Source organism: Lacerta agilis, chromosome 13 (assembly GCF_009819535.1).
Source record: "Lacerta agilis isolate rLacAgi1 chromosome 13, rLacAgi1.pri, whole genome shotgun sequence".
Taxonomy (NCBI): domain Eukaryota; kingdom Metazoa; phylum Chordata; class Lepidosauria; order Squamata; family Lacertidae; genus Lacerta; species Lacerta agilis.
The window spans coordinates 50645300-50657712 of NC_046324.1; the positions used below are offsets into that span (position 1 = coordinate 50645300).

At 48.1% G+C, this 12413-nt stretch overlaps 1 protein-coding gene across 1 annotated transcript in view; it reads left to right on the forward strand.

The window, feature by feature from the left end:
* Positions 1 to 11325, forward strand: part of AP5Z1 (adaptor related protein complex 5 subunit zeta 1) — a 31821-nt gene extending 20496 nt beyond the window's left edge. The window contains exons 13-17 of the mRNA XM_033167396.1: positions 1084 to 1195; positions 4590 to 4687; positions 8025 to 8157; positions 10194 to 10408; positions 11004 to 11325. Coding sequence (XP_033023287.1) covers positions 1084 to 1195; positions 4590 to 4687; positions 8025 to 8157; positions 10194 to 10408; positions 11004 to 11274 — 829 coding nt within the window. The 3' untranslated portion in view covers positions 11275 to 11325. The remainder of the gene's footprint in view (positions 1 to 1083; positions 1196 to 4589; positions 4688 to 8024; positions 8158 to 10193; positions 10409 to 11003) is intronic.
* The last annotated feature ends 1088 nt before the right edge of the window (positions 11326 to 12413 follow it).

The window sequence follows — 12413 nt, forward strand, 5'->3', positions numbered from 1 at the left end:
CATGTTACAGGCGCTTCAGGTTGTGTGTTTTCACTGCGCTGAACCCGGAAGTACTGGAACAGGTTACTTCTGGGTTTCGGCACATGCACAGAAGCACTAAATCACGCTTTGCACATGCACAGAAGCGCCGAATTGCGACTCGCGCGTGCATAGACACGGTGCTGCAGGTTGCAAATGTGCCTCCTGCACGGATCACGTTCGCAACCCGAGCGTCCACTGTACTCCTACCTTGCCCGCTAAACAAAGTTCCCAAGGCACCTTATGATATAACCAAAGTACTGTTGCGGTTGTGGGGTTTTTTTTGGGGGGGGGGCAAATCTTCTTCTTAATGATTTTCATTTTTTTGTCCAAATTGGTCACTAATTAAAACAAATTAAATTGAAGCAAATAGACATTTTCCCAAATCTGAACAAATTGTAACATTTTACCGAAACTTCCCGCACCCCCTCCTGGATGTGTTGATGGTTCTCCTTGGTGCTGCATCATAGAATCTTAGAGTTGGAAGAGACCCCAAGGGTCATCTAGTCCAACCCCCTGCAATGCCGGAATCTCAACGAGATCATAACATGACAGATGGCCATCCAAGCTCTGCTTAAAAACCTCCAAGGAAGGAGAGTCCACAACCCCTGAGGGAGTCTGTTCCACTGTCAAACAACCCTTACTGCTCCTGATGTTTAGTTGGAATCTCTTGTCTTGCAACTTGAAGCCATGGGTTCGAGTCCTGCCCTCCAGAACAGGGGAAAACAAGCTTGCTCCATCTTCCATGTGTCGGCCCTTCTTATATCTTAATATGCGATTAAAAACCTCCAAGAGAGGCCACCACCTCTCGTGGGATTCTGTTCCACTGCTGAACAGCTCGTACCGTCTGAAAGGTTCTTCCTGATGTTGAGTCGGAATCTCCTTTCTTGCAACTTGAAGCCATGGGTTCGAGTCCTGCCCTCCAGAGCAGGGGAAAACAAGCATGCTCCCTCCTCCATGTGACGGCCCTTCAGATATTTGTCCCTTTGGTGTGATCCAGCTGCAGCCAGACTTCTGATGCTATTATGGGTTCTTCCATTGTGGTTCCCCCCCCCCACACACCAGGTTGACTCCCATCCGCCAACTTCTGGGATCCATGGCCAGTTCCCCTCGCGTGGTGCAGTGTGCGGAGAGCGTCCCTGTCTTACTGCAGCTCTACTTTGGAGTCGTAGCCGAGGTAAGGTTTGCTTCCCCCCTGCAAGGATCTGTTCCAGTTGCATTTCCTCCAATACGCCTACTTCAGTGAAAGTGTTAAACTAGGGCTTTAAAAATTCAAACGTCAAAAGTGCATCCAATGCTTAGGCATCTGGGTCCCTCCCCTCCTCCCAAATCTGGATTCAGCTCCTGTTCTGTAGTCTAGGAGGGTATTCACTGTGACTGGCATGATGGCTCTGAGTGTTCTACAAGGCTGGATTATTCCATGTTACGCTTGCAACAGCCTTGAGGAGTGATGGCAATTGGGGGGGGGGGGAGGTTGCTGATTTCTGCCTGCTTACCATGCATGAGTTTGGCTAAACTGCGGGAGGCAGTGGAAGACACGACTGTACGACTGAACAACAACAACCATGGAGACTGGCACTTGCTTCTGAGAAAGTGCTCAAAGGATGGCATCATTAGGCCACAGTCCTCAGCACACTTACTAGGTAGTAAAGGTAAAGGTAAGGTAAAGGACCCCATGACAGTTAAGTCCAGCCAAAGGCGACTATGGGGTTGCGGCACTCATGTCCCTTTCAGGCCGAGGGTGCCGGCGTTTGTCCACAGACAGCTTTTTGAGTCATGTGGCCGGCAGGACTAAACCGCTTCTGGTGCAACGGGACACTGTGACGGAAACCAGAGCGCACGGAAATGCCGTTTACCTTCCCGCCGCAGCGGTACCTATTTATCTACTTACGCTGGTGTGCTTTCGAACTGCTAGGTTGGCAGGAGCTGCGACAGAGCAACGGGAGCTCACCCCGTCTCGGGGATTCGGACCACCAACCTTATGATCAGCAAGCCCAAGAGGCTCAGTGGTTTAGACCACAGCGTCACCCGCATCCCTTTACTAGGTAGTAAGCTGCAGGGACGCGGGTGGCACTGTGGGTTAAACCACAGAGCCTAGGGCTTCCTGATCAGAAGGTCGGCGGTTTGAATCCCCGCAATGGGGTGAGTTCCCGTTGTTCGGTCCCAGCTCCTGCCAACCTAGCAGTTTGAAAGCACGTCAAAAGTGCAAGTAGATAAATAGGTACCGCTCCGGCGGGAAGGTGTTTCCATGCGCTGCTCTGGTTCGCCAGAAGCGGCTTTGTCATGCTGGCCACATGACACGGAAGCTGTATGCCAGCTCCCTCTGCCAATAAAGCGAGATGAGCGCTGCAACCCTAGAGTCGGACACGACTGGACCTTATGGTCAGGGGTCCCTTTACCTTTAGCTTAAGCTGCAGGGAACACAATGGGATTCTCTGCATTGGATTGCTGTTACCCAGTGTGCTTTGCGGCTGCACCAGGATTTGAACTTGGGTCTCCCTGGTCTAAGTTCAGCACTCAAACCACTAGACATGCCAGCCCTCAACCTAAAGGCGGATTTGTTGTTTATTTCTTTATTCTGGGAAGCCTCAGCAGCACCATGGGTGCCGATGACGTGCTCATCTCTGTATAGTGAAGGATTTGCCGCTAACCAGGATGTGGAACCATGGTTGGAAGTGTGTTGGCAAGGCCTGGTTTGTGCTGCATCTGCTCCAATCGAAAGCACTTTCCCTGCTCCTCCAGCCTCTGTCCCTGCAAGATAACAAGCAGCTGCCCCTGGTGTCACTTTGGACAAAGTCCTCCAGGAGCAAGCAAACTAAGCCAGCTTCAGTGCACCTTTGGGATCTGAAGCAGACCTAAGTCCATAAGCCAGTTATTTCCCAGAAGAGGCGTCTGGTTGGCCCCTGTGAGAACAGGATGCTGGACTAGATAAGGCCCCCTTTGGCCTGATCCAGCAGCCTCGTCTCATATCCTCAGCGAGGGTCAGCGCTAACCCTGGTCCACTGGTGTGGCTGCACCACCACGCCAGAATGCAGATGGGTAAACCGAAAAAGATCCCCTGTGTTGCAAAACAGGACAGTCTGCAAAACATCAAGCGGCACGTAGGCTAATAATATATTGACAATATTTATATAACACTATCAAACTGTTTCAAAATTCATAGACGGAAGACGTGTAATATGGGCAGGGAGTCACAAACTAATAAGAATCAAGTAACTATGCCATAAGCAGAATGATTAGAATGGTATGTCACTGTAAAGAATGAATGAAATTGAAGCTGAACGCCTTTCCGCAGTAAATAACCGGTCCAAAATGTTGTCGAGAGTGAGCTGCAGCGTGGTGATGCTATAAGAACAGATTGAATAGAGGCCTGCCATTTCAATCTCTGTATTGTATTTGAATAACAAAATCGAAAATTCTTTCTAGTAGCACCTTAGAGACCAACTGAGTTTGTTCCTGGTATGAGCTTTCGTGTGCATGCACACTTCTTCAGATACACTGAAACAGAAGTCACCAGATCCTTAAATATAGTGAGGGAGTGGGGAGGGGTATTACTCAGAAGGGTGGTGGGAATGGGTGATAGGCTGATAAGTGTGGAAAACCTGTTGACGACTCTAAACGGCTGCAATTAGTCTTGCAGGGAAAGGCAAGGGGTGAGATGGCTAAAGATAGCTTTGTTATGTATAGTGAGATAAGAATCCAATGTCTTTGTTCAAACCAGGTTTCTCCATGGTTTTAAGTTTGGTGATTAGTTGCAATTCAGCCACTTCTCTTTCCAGTCTATTTCTGAAATTTCTTTGTATTAAGACAGCTACTTTGAGATCTTGTATAGAATGTGCTGGGAGACTGAAGTGTTCTCCTACTGGTTTCTCTGTCTTGTGATTCCTGATATCAGATTTATGTCCATTTATCCTTTGGCGTCGGGTTTGGCCTGTTTGTCCAATATAGAGAGCTGAAGGGCACTGTTGGCATTTGATTGCATACACAATGTTGGAAGATGAGCAATTAAATAGTCCTGAGATGGTGTATTTGAATGTAATGGATTTCATTTTGTATTATTGCCAGCTGATGAAGAATTATCATTGAAAAAGTTCATTATCCTGGAAGAACTGTTCTGTCTGCTGCTGTGCTCGGAGCACCCTTTTGTGACGTTTGGAGCACCAACCACCTCACTTCTGGGTTGCTGTTTTATACATTTGGATCTGATATTTACTGCGGAAAAGCATTCAGCCTCAATTCCAGTCATTCTTTACAGTGACATACCATTCTAGTCATTCTGTTTATGGCATAGTTACTTGACTCTTATTAGTTTGCCCATATTACACGTCTTCCGTCTGTGAATTTTGAAACAGTTTGATAGTGTTACATAATATTGTCAATATATTATTAGCCTGTGTGTTGCTTGGTGTTTTTCAGAATGCAGATGGGTGGCAGACCTGCTCAGTAGATCTTTGTTATAGCGGGCGATGGGATGAGTGCAGCATGCAAGGGCCTGGGATTCTCCAGGATTCCTGGATCTTCCTTCGCTGAGTTAAGGCACTGAATGGTCCGTGCTCTTCCTGCTTCTCCAGTTTGCAGATGGGGCTCTTGCAAACAAGCTGGTCCTGGCAATCCTGGAGAGGAGTGACCAGCTTTATGGAATCCCGGCTTTCAAGGCAGAGGTGTTCAGGTTAGTGTCGACTCATCATCTCAGGCGGGGAAAGGGCAAAATCTGCCATCTCCAGACTGGGGAGTCTTACGGTAGCAACCGAAGCTCCTGGATGGAGTAGTTCTATAGTGTTGCCTCTTGAGCCTCTCTCTCCAATGGAGCTATTTTCTGATTTGATACTACCATTGTCTCTTACAGTCAAGATTCCTCTTGGGATATTACCGTATTTTTCGTTCCATAAGACACACTTTTTTCCTCCTAAAAAGTAAGAGGACATGTCTGTGCATCTTATGGAACGAATGCATGGTCCCTGGAGCCGAATTGCCTAGGGGCCAAAAGCAGATCGTGCTTTTTTTTTTTTTTACAAAGAGAGAAGGGGGTGTTGAAAGGAAGCCGCTGAACAGCTGTTCAGCAAGTGATCGGGAGAGAGATAAGGCTCCCTTTCCAGCCCTGCCCCCTTGTCCAGGCCTCCATTGTTGAATGCAGAGGGAGGCTGTTTGTTTCCCCAACGACATGGGACTGGCTGATTAGATTATCTGTCTGGAAACTGTAGAAATGGCTGTAGGACTAGAAGATGCAGAACTGTGAGTTGAACCCTATAAAAACAGGGCTTTTCCTTTTTGAAAAAGAAGCTGCACCACTTTCAGCTGATCCTCAAAAAAGCAGGGCTTTTCCCTTTGCAAAAAAGCTGCACCACTTTCAGCTGATCCTCAAAAAACAGGGCTTTTCCCTTTGCAAAAAAAAGCTGCACCACTTTCAGCTGATCCTCAAAAAACAGGGCTTTTCCCTTTGCAAAAAAAAAAAGCTGCACCACTTTCAGCTGATCCTCAAAAAACAGGGCTTTTCCCTTTGCAAAAAAAGCTGCACCACTTTCAGCTGATCCTCAAAAAACAGGGCTTTTCCCTTTGCAAAAAAAAGCTGCACCACTTTCAGCTGATCCTCAAAAAACAGGGCTTTCCCCCTTTCCTCCTCTAAAAACTAGGTGTGTCTTATGGAGCGAAAAATACGGTATTTTTCTGTTCATCGCCCTGACCTATTGGTTGCTTACGTCTCTATCCTAAGCCTGGTTTATTCAATTGTTTTATTTATAAAAATATTTATTTACTGCTAATTCATTTTTTAAAAAACGAGCGGATTACAGCAATGGCACACAAAGCTCATTTGATAAAAACCACATTAAAAAACTTTAAATCAGAAATCAGCTAACTTACTGTGGAAAGGTATATTGCCTGCTTAGGCATCACGGACTAGAAAAAAATTCAGCAAGCATTTAAAAGCTGAGACAGAAGTTGTCTACTGAACCTCTAGTGGCAGAGAGTTCCACAGGACCGGGCAGATGACACTAAAGGCTTGGTTTCCAAGTGATGTGTATATTATTGCAACTGAACTACTGACACTGTTCTAACTAACCAAATGTTCTTTAGCTGAAAAGGCTTCGCAAGTGGCTTACAAAAATCGGTAGCAAAACAGTCTGTACCTCCAGGCTTGCAATCTCTTTAAGACACGACTCACAAAGAAAAGAAATGATGGGAGGGAGAGAGGAAAAAACAAGCTCCATTCATGTTCTTATACCATTAACAAGCTTTTTAAAAAAGGCATTGTGAGCCATGGAGACAGTAGTGCCTTTGGATAAGAAAAGTCTGAGGATGATTGATTGGAAGAAGAGGTGGCTCTTGAGAAAATGCCAGGGCAGCAGCTAGACTAAAGAAGTGTTAATTGATTAATCACACGAGACTGAGTCTGGCATCTAAATTTGCATATTGGTTTGGGTTTTTTTAAGGCACCAGCTCTCTTTGCTTTAAGATTGTGTGCATCTTCAGAGGCCTTATTTCCTGTGCACACAAGAGAAAAGGAGAGAATGCCTATCTTTTTAAAAACAAAATAAAATAAAAATTTCCTTCCAGTAGCACCTTAGAGACCAACTCTAAGGTGCTACTGGAAGGAATTTTTTATTTTATTTTGTTTTGACTATGGCAGACCAACACGGCTACCTACCTGTCTCTTTTTTAAGTTCAGGTCTCTTAATTTAAAATTTTTCCTAGCTGCCGTTCATGTGAAGGTTCCAGGGTAAAATGTACAAAAGTGAATAAAATCAATCCCCATATAAATACAGTTTAAAGTAAGCATTAAAAAAAAAAACATCCAAGAGAAAGAAGGCATACAAAACCACCCCAGAAATACAGTTCCCAAGAATTTCATCTACATGATAAACATTTGTATTACAAAAAAAATAGCATTAAAAAAACCCTACCCTGCCAAATAAATCAAGAGCAAGTTTTTAGTTGATCTGTGGTTAAGAGTCGTAGACTTGTAATCTGGGGAACCGGATTCGCTCCTCCGCTCCTCCACATGCAGCTGTTGGGTGACATTGGGCTAGTCACACTTCTCTGAAGTCTCTCAGCCCCACTCACCTCACAGAGTGTTTGTTTGCGGGGGGGGGGGGGAGGAAGGAAAAGGAGAATGTTAGCCGCTTGGAGACTCCTTCGGGTAGTGATAAAGCGGGATATCGAATCCAAACTCCTCTTCTTCTTCGGGAGTTTTGACGCAGCGAATCCAACAGATGAATCCCTTTGGCGTTGCAGCCCTAATTGATGCATGCTATCCTGGTGTGGGGCTACCTTTGAAGGTGACCCGGAAACTACAACTAATCCAGAATGCGGCAGCTAGACTGGTGACTGGGAGCGGCTGCCGAGACCACATAACACCGGTCTTGAAAGACCTACATTGGCTCCCAGTACGTTTCCAAGCACGATTCAAAGTGTTGGTGCCGACCTTTAAAGCCCTAAACGACCTCGGTCCTGTATACCTGAAGGAGCGTCTCCACCCCCCGTTGTTCTGCCTGGACACTGAAGTCCAGTGCTGAAGGCCTTCTGGCGGTTCCCTCACTACGAGAAACCAAGTTACAGGGAACCAGGCAGAGGGCCTTCTTGGTAGTGGCACCCGCCCTGTGGAACGCCCTCCCATCAGATGTCAAGGAAATCAACAACTATCTGACTTTTAGAAGACATCTGAAGGCAGCCCTGTTTAGCGAGGCTTTTAATGTTTAATAGATTATTGCATTATAATGTTCTGTTGGAAGCCGCCCAGAGTGGCTGGGGAAACCCAGTCAGATGGGTGGGGTATAAACATTATTATTATTATTATCATCATCATCATCATCATCATCATTATCAAAGCCTTTGTGACAAGGCCTCTGCTGCCACAAGAGCCTCTCCCAGAGCCCACCCCAAACGCCTCCTGCCAGAAGCCTATTCAGGAGCAGAAAGTGGCCCAAACGCTGTTTTGGAAATCTTGCTCTCTTCACCTGTGGGTTGTAGAGAACTCCTAGTCACCCCGGCTGTCCCCTTTTCCCTGCCAGGGTGATGAGCTCCCAGCTGTCGGTTCTGTGCAAGCTGCACCCTTCGCTGGTGGTGGAGCTGTCCCAACAGCTTCTGGAGTTTTCGGGAACGGTCACCAACATTCAGACCAAAGAGGACCTATACACTGACGTGGTAAGCAGAAGCCCACTTGCCCTGGTGGGTAGGACAACCCCCAGCCCTACACACCCATCTGGGATACTGATCATATCCCTTATGCCGGGAGAGGGGAGCCTGCTGGCCTTCCAGATGTTGCTAGACTCCATCTCCCATCATCCCTGATTTAAGGGGCTCAGCAGGGCTGGCTGGGGCTGATGGGAATCCAGCGACCCCGATGGTCTGCAGGCTGCTCTCCCTTTGTGTTAGATTCAAAACAGGGGTGGGGGAATCTGTGGCCCAGATTCTAAGCTGTTTCTTCTCTGATCCACCCAGCTGAAGCGTTGCCAGTTTTTCATCCATTCACCAACTTGGCGTTTGCTGTGGAATTCCCTCCCCAGATAAAATTAATCTGGCATCTTTTAGGTACCAGGCTAAATTTCTGCTGGTAGTTTTAGCAGAACATTGACCAGCTGTTAATTTAGTCCTTGCCCGTTTTTTTAAAATCACATTAACTTTTAATTTGGTTGCTGTTATTTTACATGCCGATTCACCTGACCTCGTGGCGAATGTGCGCATAATCCGTCCCTGAAGAGGGAATTGTGTACACAGTTGGGGGTTCTGGTTGATGTACAGAACCCTCAACAGGCTGTTTGGAATGTCACATATCTTAACTGCATTTTTGTACATTCTCCAGCTGTTACATGTTAATTTCCAACAGAATTTGGGAAATGCACCTACCAGTATCTCGATTTTGCAAGCCACATCACTTAAAAAAAGGAATGGATCAAAAATGTCTTAAATAACCAGAAGTTAGCAGACCCTTTTGGAGTTATGGAACAATTTAAACTACTGAGTTTAAACCACAATTAGTTAACTTATTATTTAAATCCCACTATTTCCCCCCAAGAACTCAAGGTGGCATATGTGCCCCCCCCTCCTATTTTGTCCACACAAAACCCCTTAAGGTGAGGTAAGGTGCAGGGAGAGATGGAAGACTGAGTGGGGCTTTGACCCAGGGTCTTCTCAGTTCCAGCCCCCATTTTTATTCACACCCTATTGTTCAGTTCAGAAGGAGCCACAAGGCAGTTTGCTAGCACACTAACATGAGGACTGCTTGTACCTCTTCTGGCACATAGCCTGCAGTTACGCCTGAGGCCCAGGAGAGTAAGAATCAGAGAAGGGACCACAAGAGTCATCTAGACCAACCCCCTACAGTGTAGGACTTGCAACTAAAGCACCCCTGAAAGATGGCCACCTGACCTTTGTTTATAAACCTCCAAGGAAGGAGAGTCCTCCACCTTCCAGTTCTGGGCACCACAGTTCAAGAAGGATACTGACAAGCTGGAACGTGTCCAGAGGAGGGCAACCAAAATGGTCAAAGGCCTGGAAATGATGCCTTATGAGGAACGGCTTAGGGAGCTGGGTATGTTTAGCCTGGAGAAGAGAAGGTTAAGGGGTGATATGACAGCCATGTTCAAATATATCAAAGGATGTCATCTAGAGGAGGGAGAAAGGTTGTTTTCTGCTGCTCCAGAGAAGCGGACACGGGGCAATGGATTCAAACTACAAGAAAGAAGATTCCACCTAAACATTAGGAAGAACTTCCTGACAGTAAGAGCTGTTTGACAGTGGGATTTGTTGTCAAGGAGTGTGGTGGAGTCTCCTTCTTTGGAGGTCTTTAAGCGGAGGCTTGACAGCCATCTGTCAGGAATGCTTTGATGGTGTTTCCTGCTTGGCAGGGGGTTGGACTGGATGGCCCTTGGGGTCTCTTCCAACTCTAGGATTCCATGATTCTATGATTCCTAGGAAGTTGGTTCTGCTGTCCTACCCTCAGAAAACTGCTCCTGGTTTCAGCCAGCAGAGTTTCCTCCCTTTCTTAAGGAGAACTGTTGGTCTTTCCTTGGCCCGGTTGAGAGAAGGAGGCACCAGGTGCAGCTGAGTCAATTCCTGCTTAGTTCGTCCACCCCTAGGGTCCCACAGGCTTTCTCTGCTGCTTCCCTCTCATGTTTCTAGTCCTCTGTGAGGCAATGAGGTGTGTATGCCCCTCTCTGAAGGAGTGTGCCTTCCCACAGGTGTGGACCATTGGCGAGTACGCGTCCGTGTCGCACGACAAGCGGTGCACGGTGGAGCAGATCAACAGGTTCTTTGAAGTCCTTGAGGCCATGCTCTTTGAGATCACTCAGCTGCGGCCCTTGGCCAGCATCCCCAAATACTCTCCTCGCGCCATTGCCGTCCTCATGACTGCGCTCACCAAGCTGGCATCTCGCAGCCAGGACTTGATTCCAAGGTTTGAACCCGGGGGGCGGGGGGTGGGGGGTGGTGAGGGAAGCAGGACTGAACGTCCGCTCTGGTTTGTGTATGCACACCTGGTAAGAACTGACGAGGACATCAGTTAGGGCTGGGCGACATCTGGTCTTCAACATTGTGATATATCGCCAGCTAAACGTCTAGTTATACCAATATATCACAATGTAAGAATGGAGCTATGTAGAGGCGTTGGCTGGCTTCACAGTTTTTCCTGCATCGTGATTTCTGCCAGTGCCTGCTCTTGTGATTGTAATTGCCACCACTGCCTCTTGTGGCAGTGAGTTCCATAGTTCATTTATTTGCTAGAGTGAAGTACTTCCTTTGCCTTCCCCCAAAAAAACACTTTGCTTAACTTCCCCAGGACCCCTTACCTGGGTGAGGTGTGCAGGATATGTTGGCGATGACAGGTGACCAGGTTTGGAGCCCACAGCCCCAGTGGCCACCCCACTCCAGCGGGAAGCCTGTTTCTCACTGAGCCAGCCTGCCCCCAAACCTCGGGGAGCGAGGGGTGCCCTCCTTCCCCTCTGCCCTGCGAGGTGGCTCAGCCCCACCCTTCTCCCCCTGTCTCCTCACAGGGTGTCCCTCTTCCTGTCCAAGATGCGGACCTTCATCCAGAACCCGGCCATCTCCTCCACCTACAGCCCCGAGGACGCCGAGGCCATCCTGACCCGGGCCACGGAGCTGATGAACTTGCTGAAGATGCCCAGTGTGGCTCAGTTTGTCCTGACCCCATCCCCTGAGGTCTCGAGCCCCCGGTTCCACCGCGACACAAACGTTTCCTTGCCGCTGGCCATGAAGGCAGCCAGCCAGATCCTGGAGAGGGGAGCAAGCTCCATTCCTGGATGAGTCCTTCAGATGGAAACGTATCATCAAGGGCTGTTGGCTGTGGGGGGCTGCCAGAGGCATAGGCAGAGTTTGGGAGGGTGGGGGGGGGGGCAGGATCCCCCCACCAACAGGGTGGAGGGAGTCTCTCTGGGGAAGTTTTGTGGGCAAAGGAATGAAATTGGCCAAGTCGAACAATTTCCTTTTCGAAAACCGGCTTGATTTTTGCCTTCCCCATTGTTTGGGGGCGATTCTGCCTCCCTTCTCTGACTTCTCAGGTGCTTCGATTTGCCTGTCCTGTGCTTGTAACTTGGCGAACAGTTTACAGGCTTTCTTTCCCCAGCCCTGTAATCAGCGTTGTTGGATCTGGGCTCCCCTATGAATAAAATGTTGATTTGGCATAGCCAGGCGCAGTGCAAGCTTGCTTCTTGATCTGCTGCCTCAGAAAGCAGACTTCCGGGGGCAGAAGGCTCCCGGCTCCCATCTTTAAGGTCTGAGTCTCTGGACTCCCTTGGAGCAGCAAAGGGTTTGGGGCATTTCTGCACTCCCGGCTAGCCCCACAGGTGACTCTGAGCCTGTCCCCCATTCCTTTCCCCCAGCTCTCCTTAAAGGTAAAGGTAAAGGGACCCCTGATCATTAGGTCCAGTCGTGGACGACTCTGGGGTTGTGGCACTCATCTCGCATTACTGGCCAAGGGAGCCGGCGTACAGGCGCTTCCAGGTCATGTGGCCAGCATGACTAAGCTGCTTCTGGCGAACCAGACCAGCACATGGAAATGCCATTTACCTTCCTGCCAGAGTGGTACCTACCATATTTTTTGCTCCATAAGACGCACTTTTTTCTCCTAAAAAGTAAGGGGAAATACCTGTGCGTCTTATGGAGCGAATGGTGGTCCCTGGAGCTGAATTGCCCAGGGGCCAAAAGCAGATTGTGCTTTTTATTTTACAAAGAGAAAAGGGAGTGTTGAAAGGACCCGCTCAGCAGCTGATCAGCAAGAGATCGGGAGAGAGATAAGAGTCCCCGGCTCCCTTTCAGCCCCGCCCTCCTTTGTTGAATGTGCTGCAGAGGGAGGTTGTTTGTTTCCCCAGGACATGTGACTGGCTGATTAGATTATCTGTCTGGAAACAGTAGAAATGACTCCCTTTCCTCAAGATTTTTCAGAA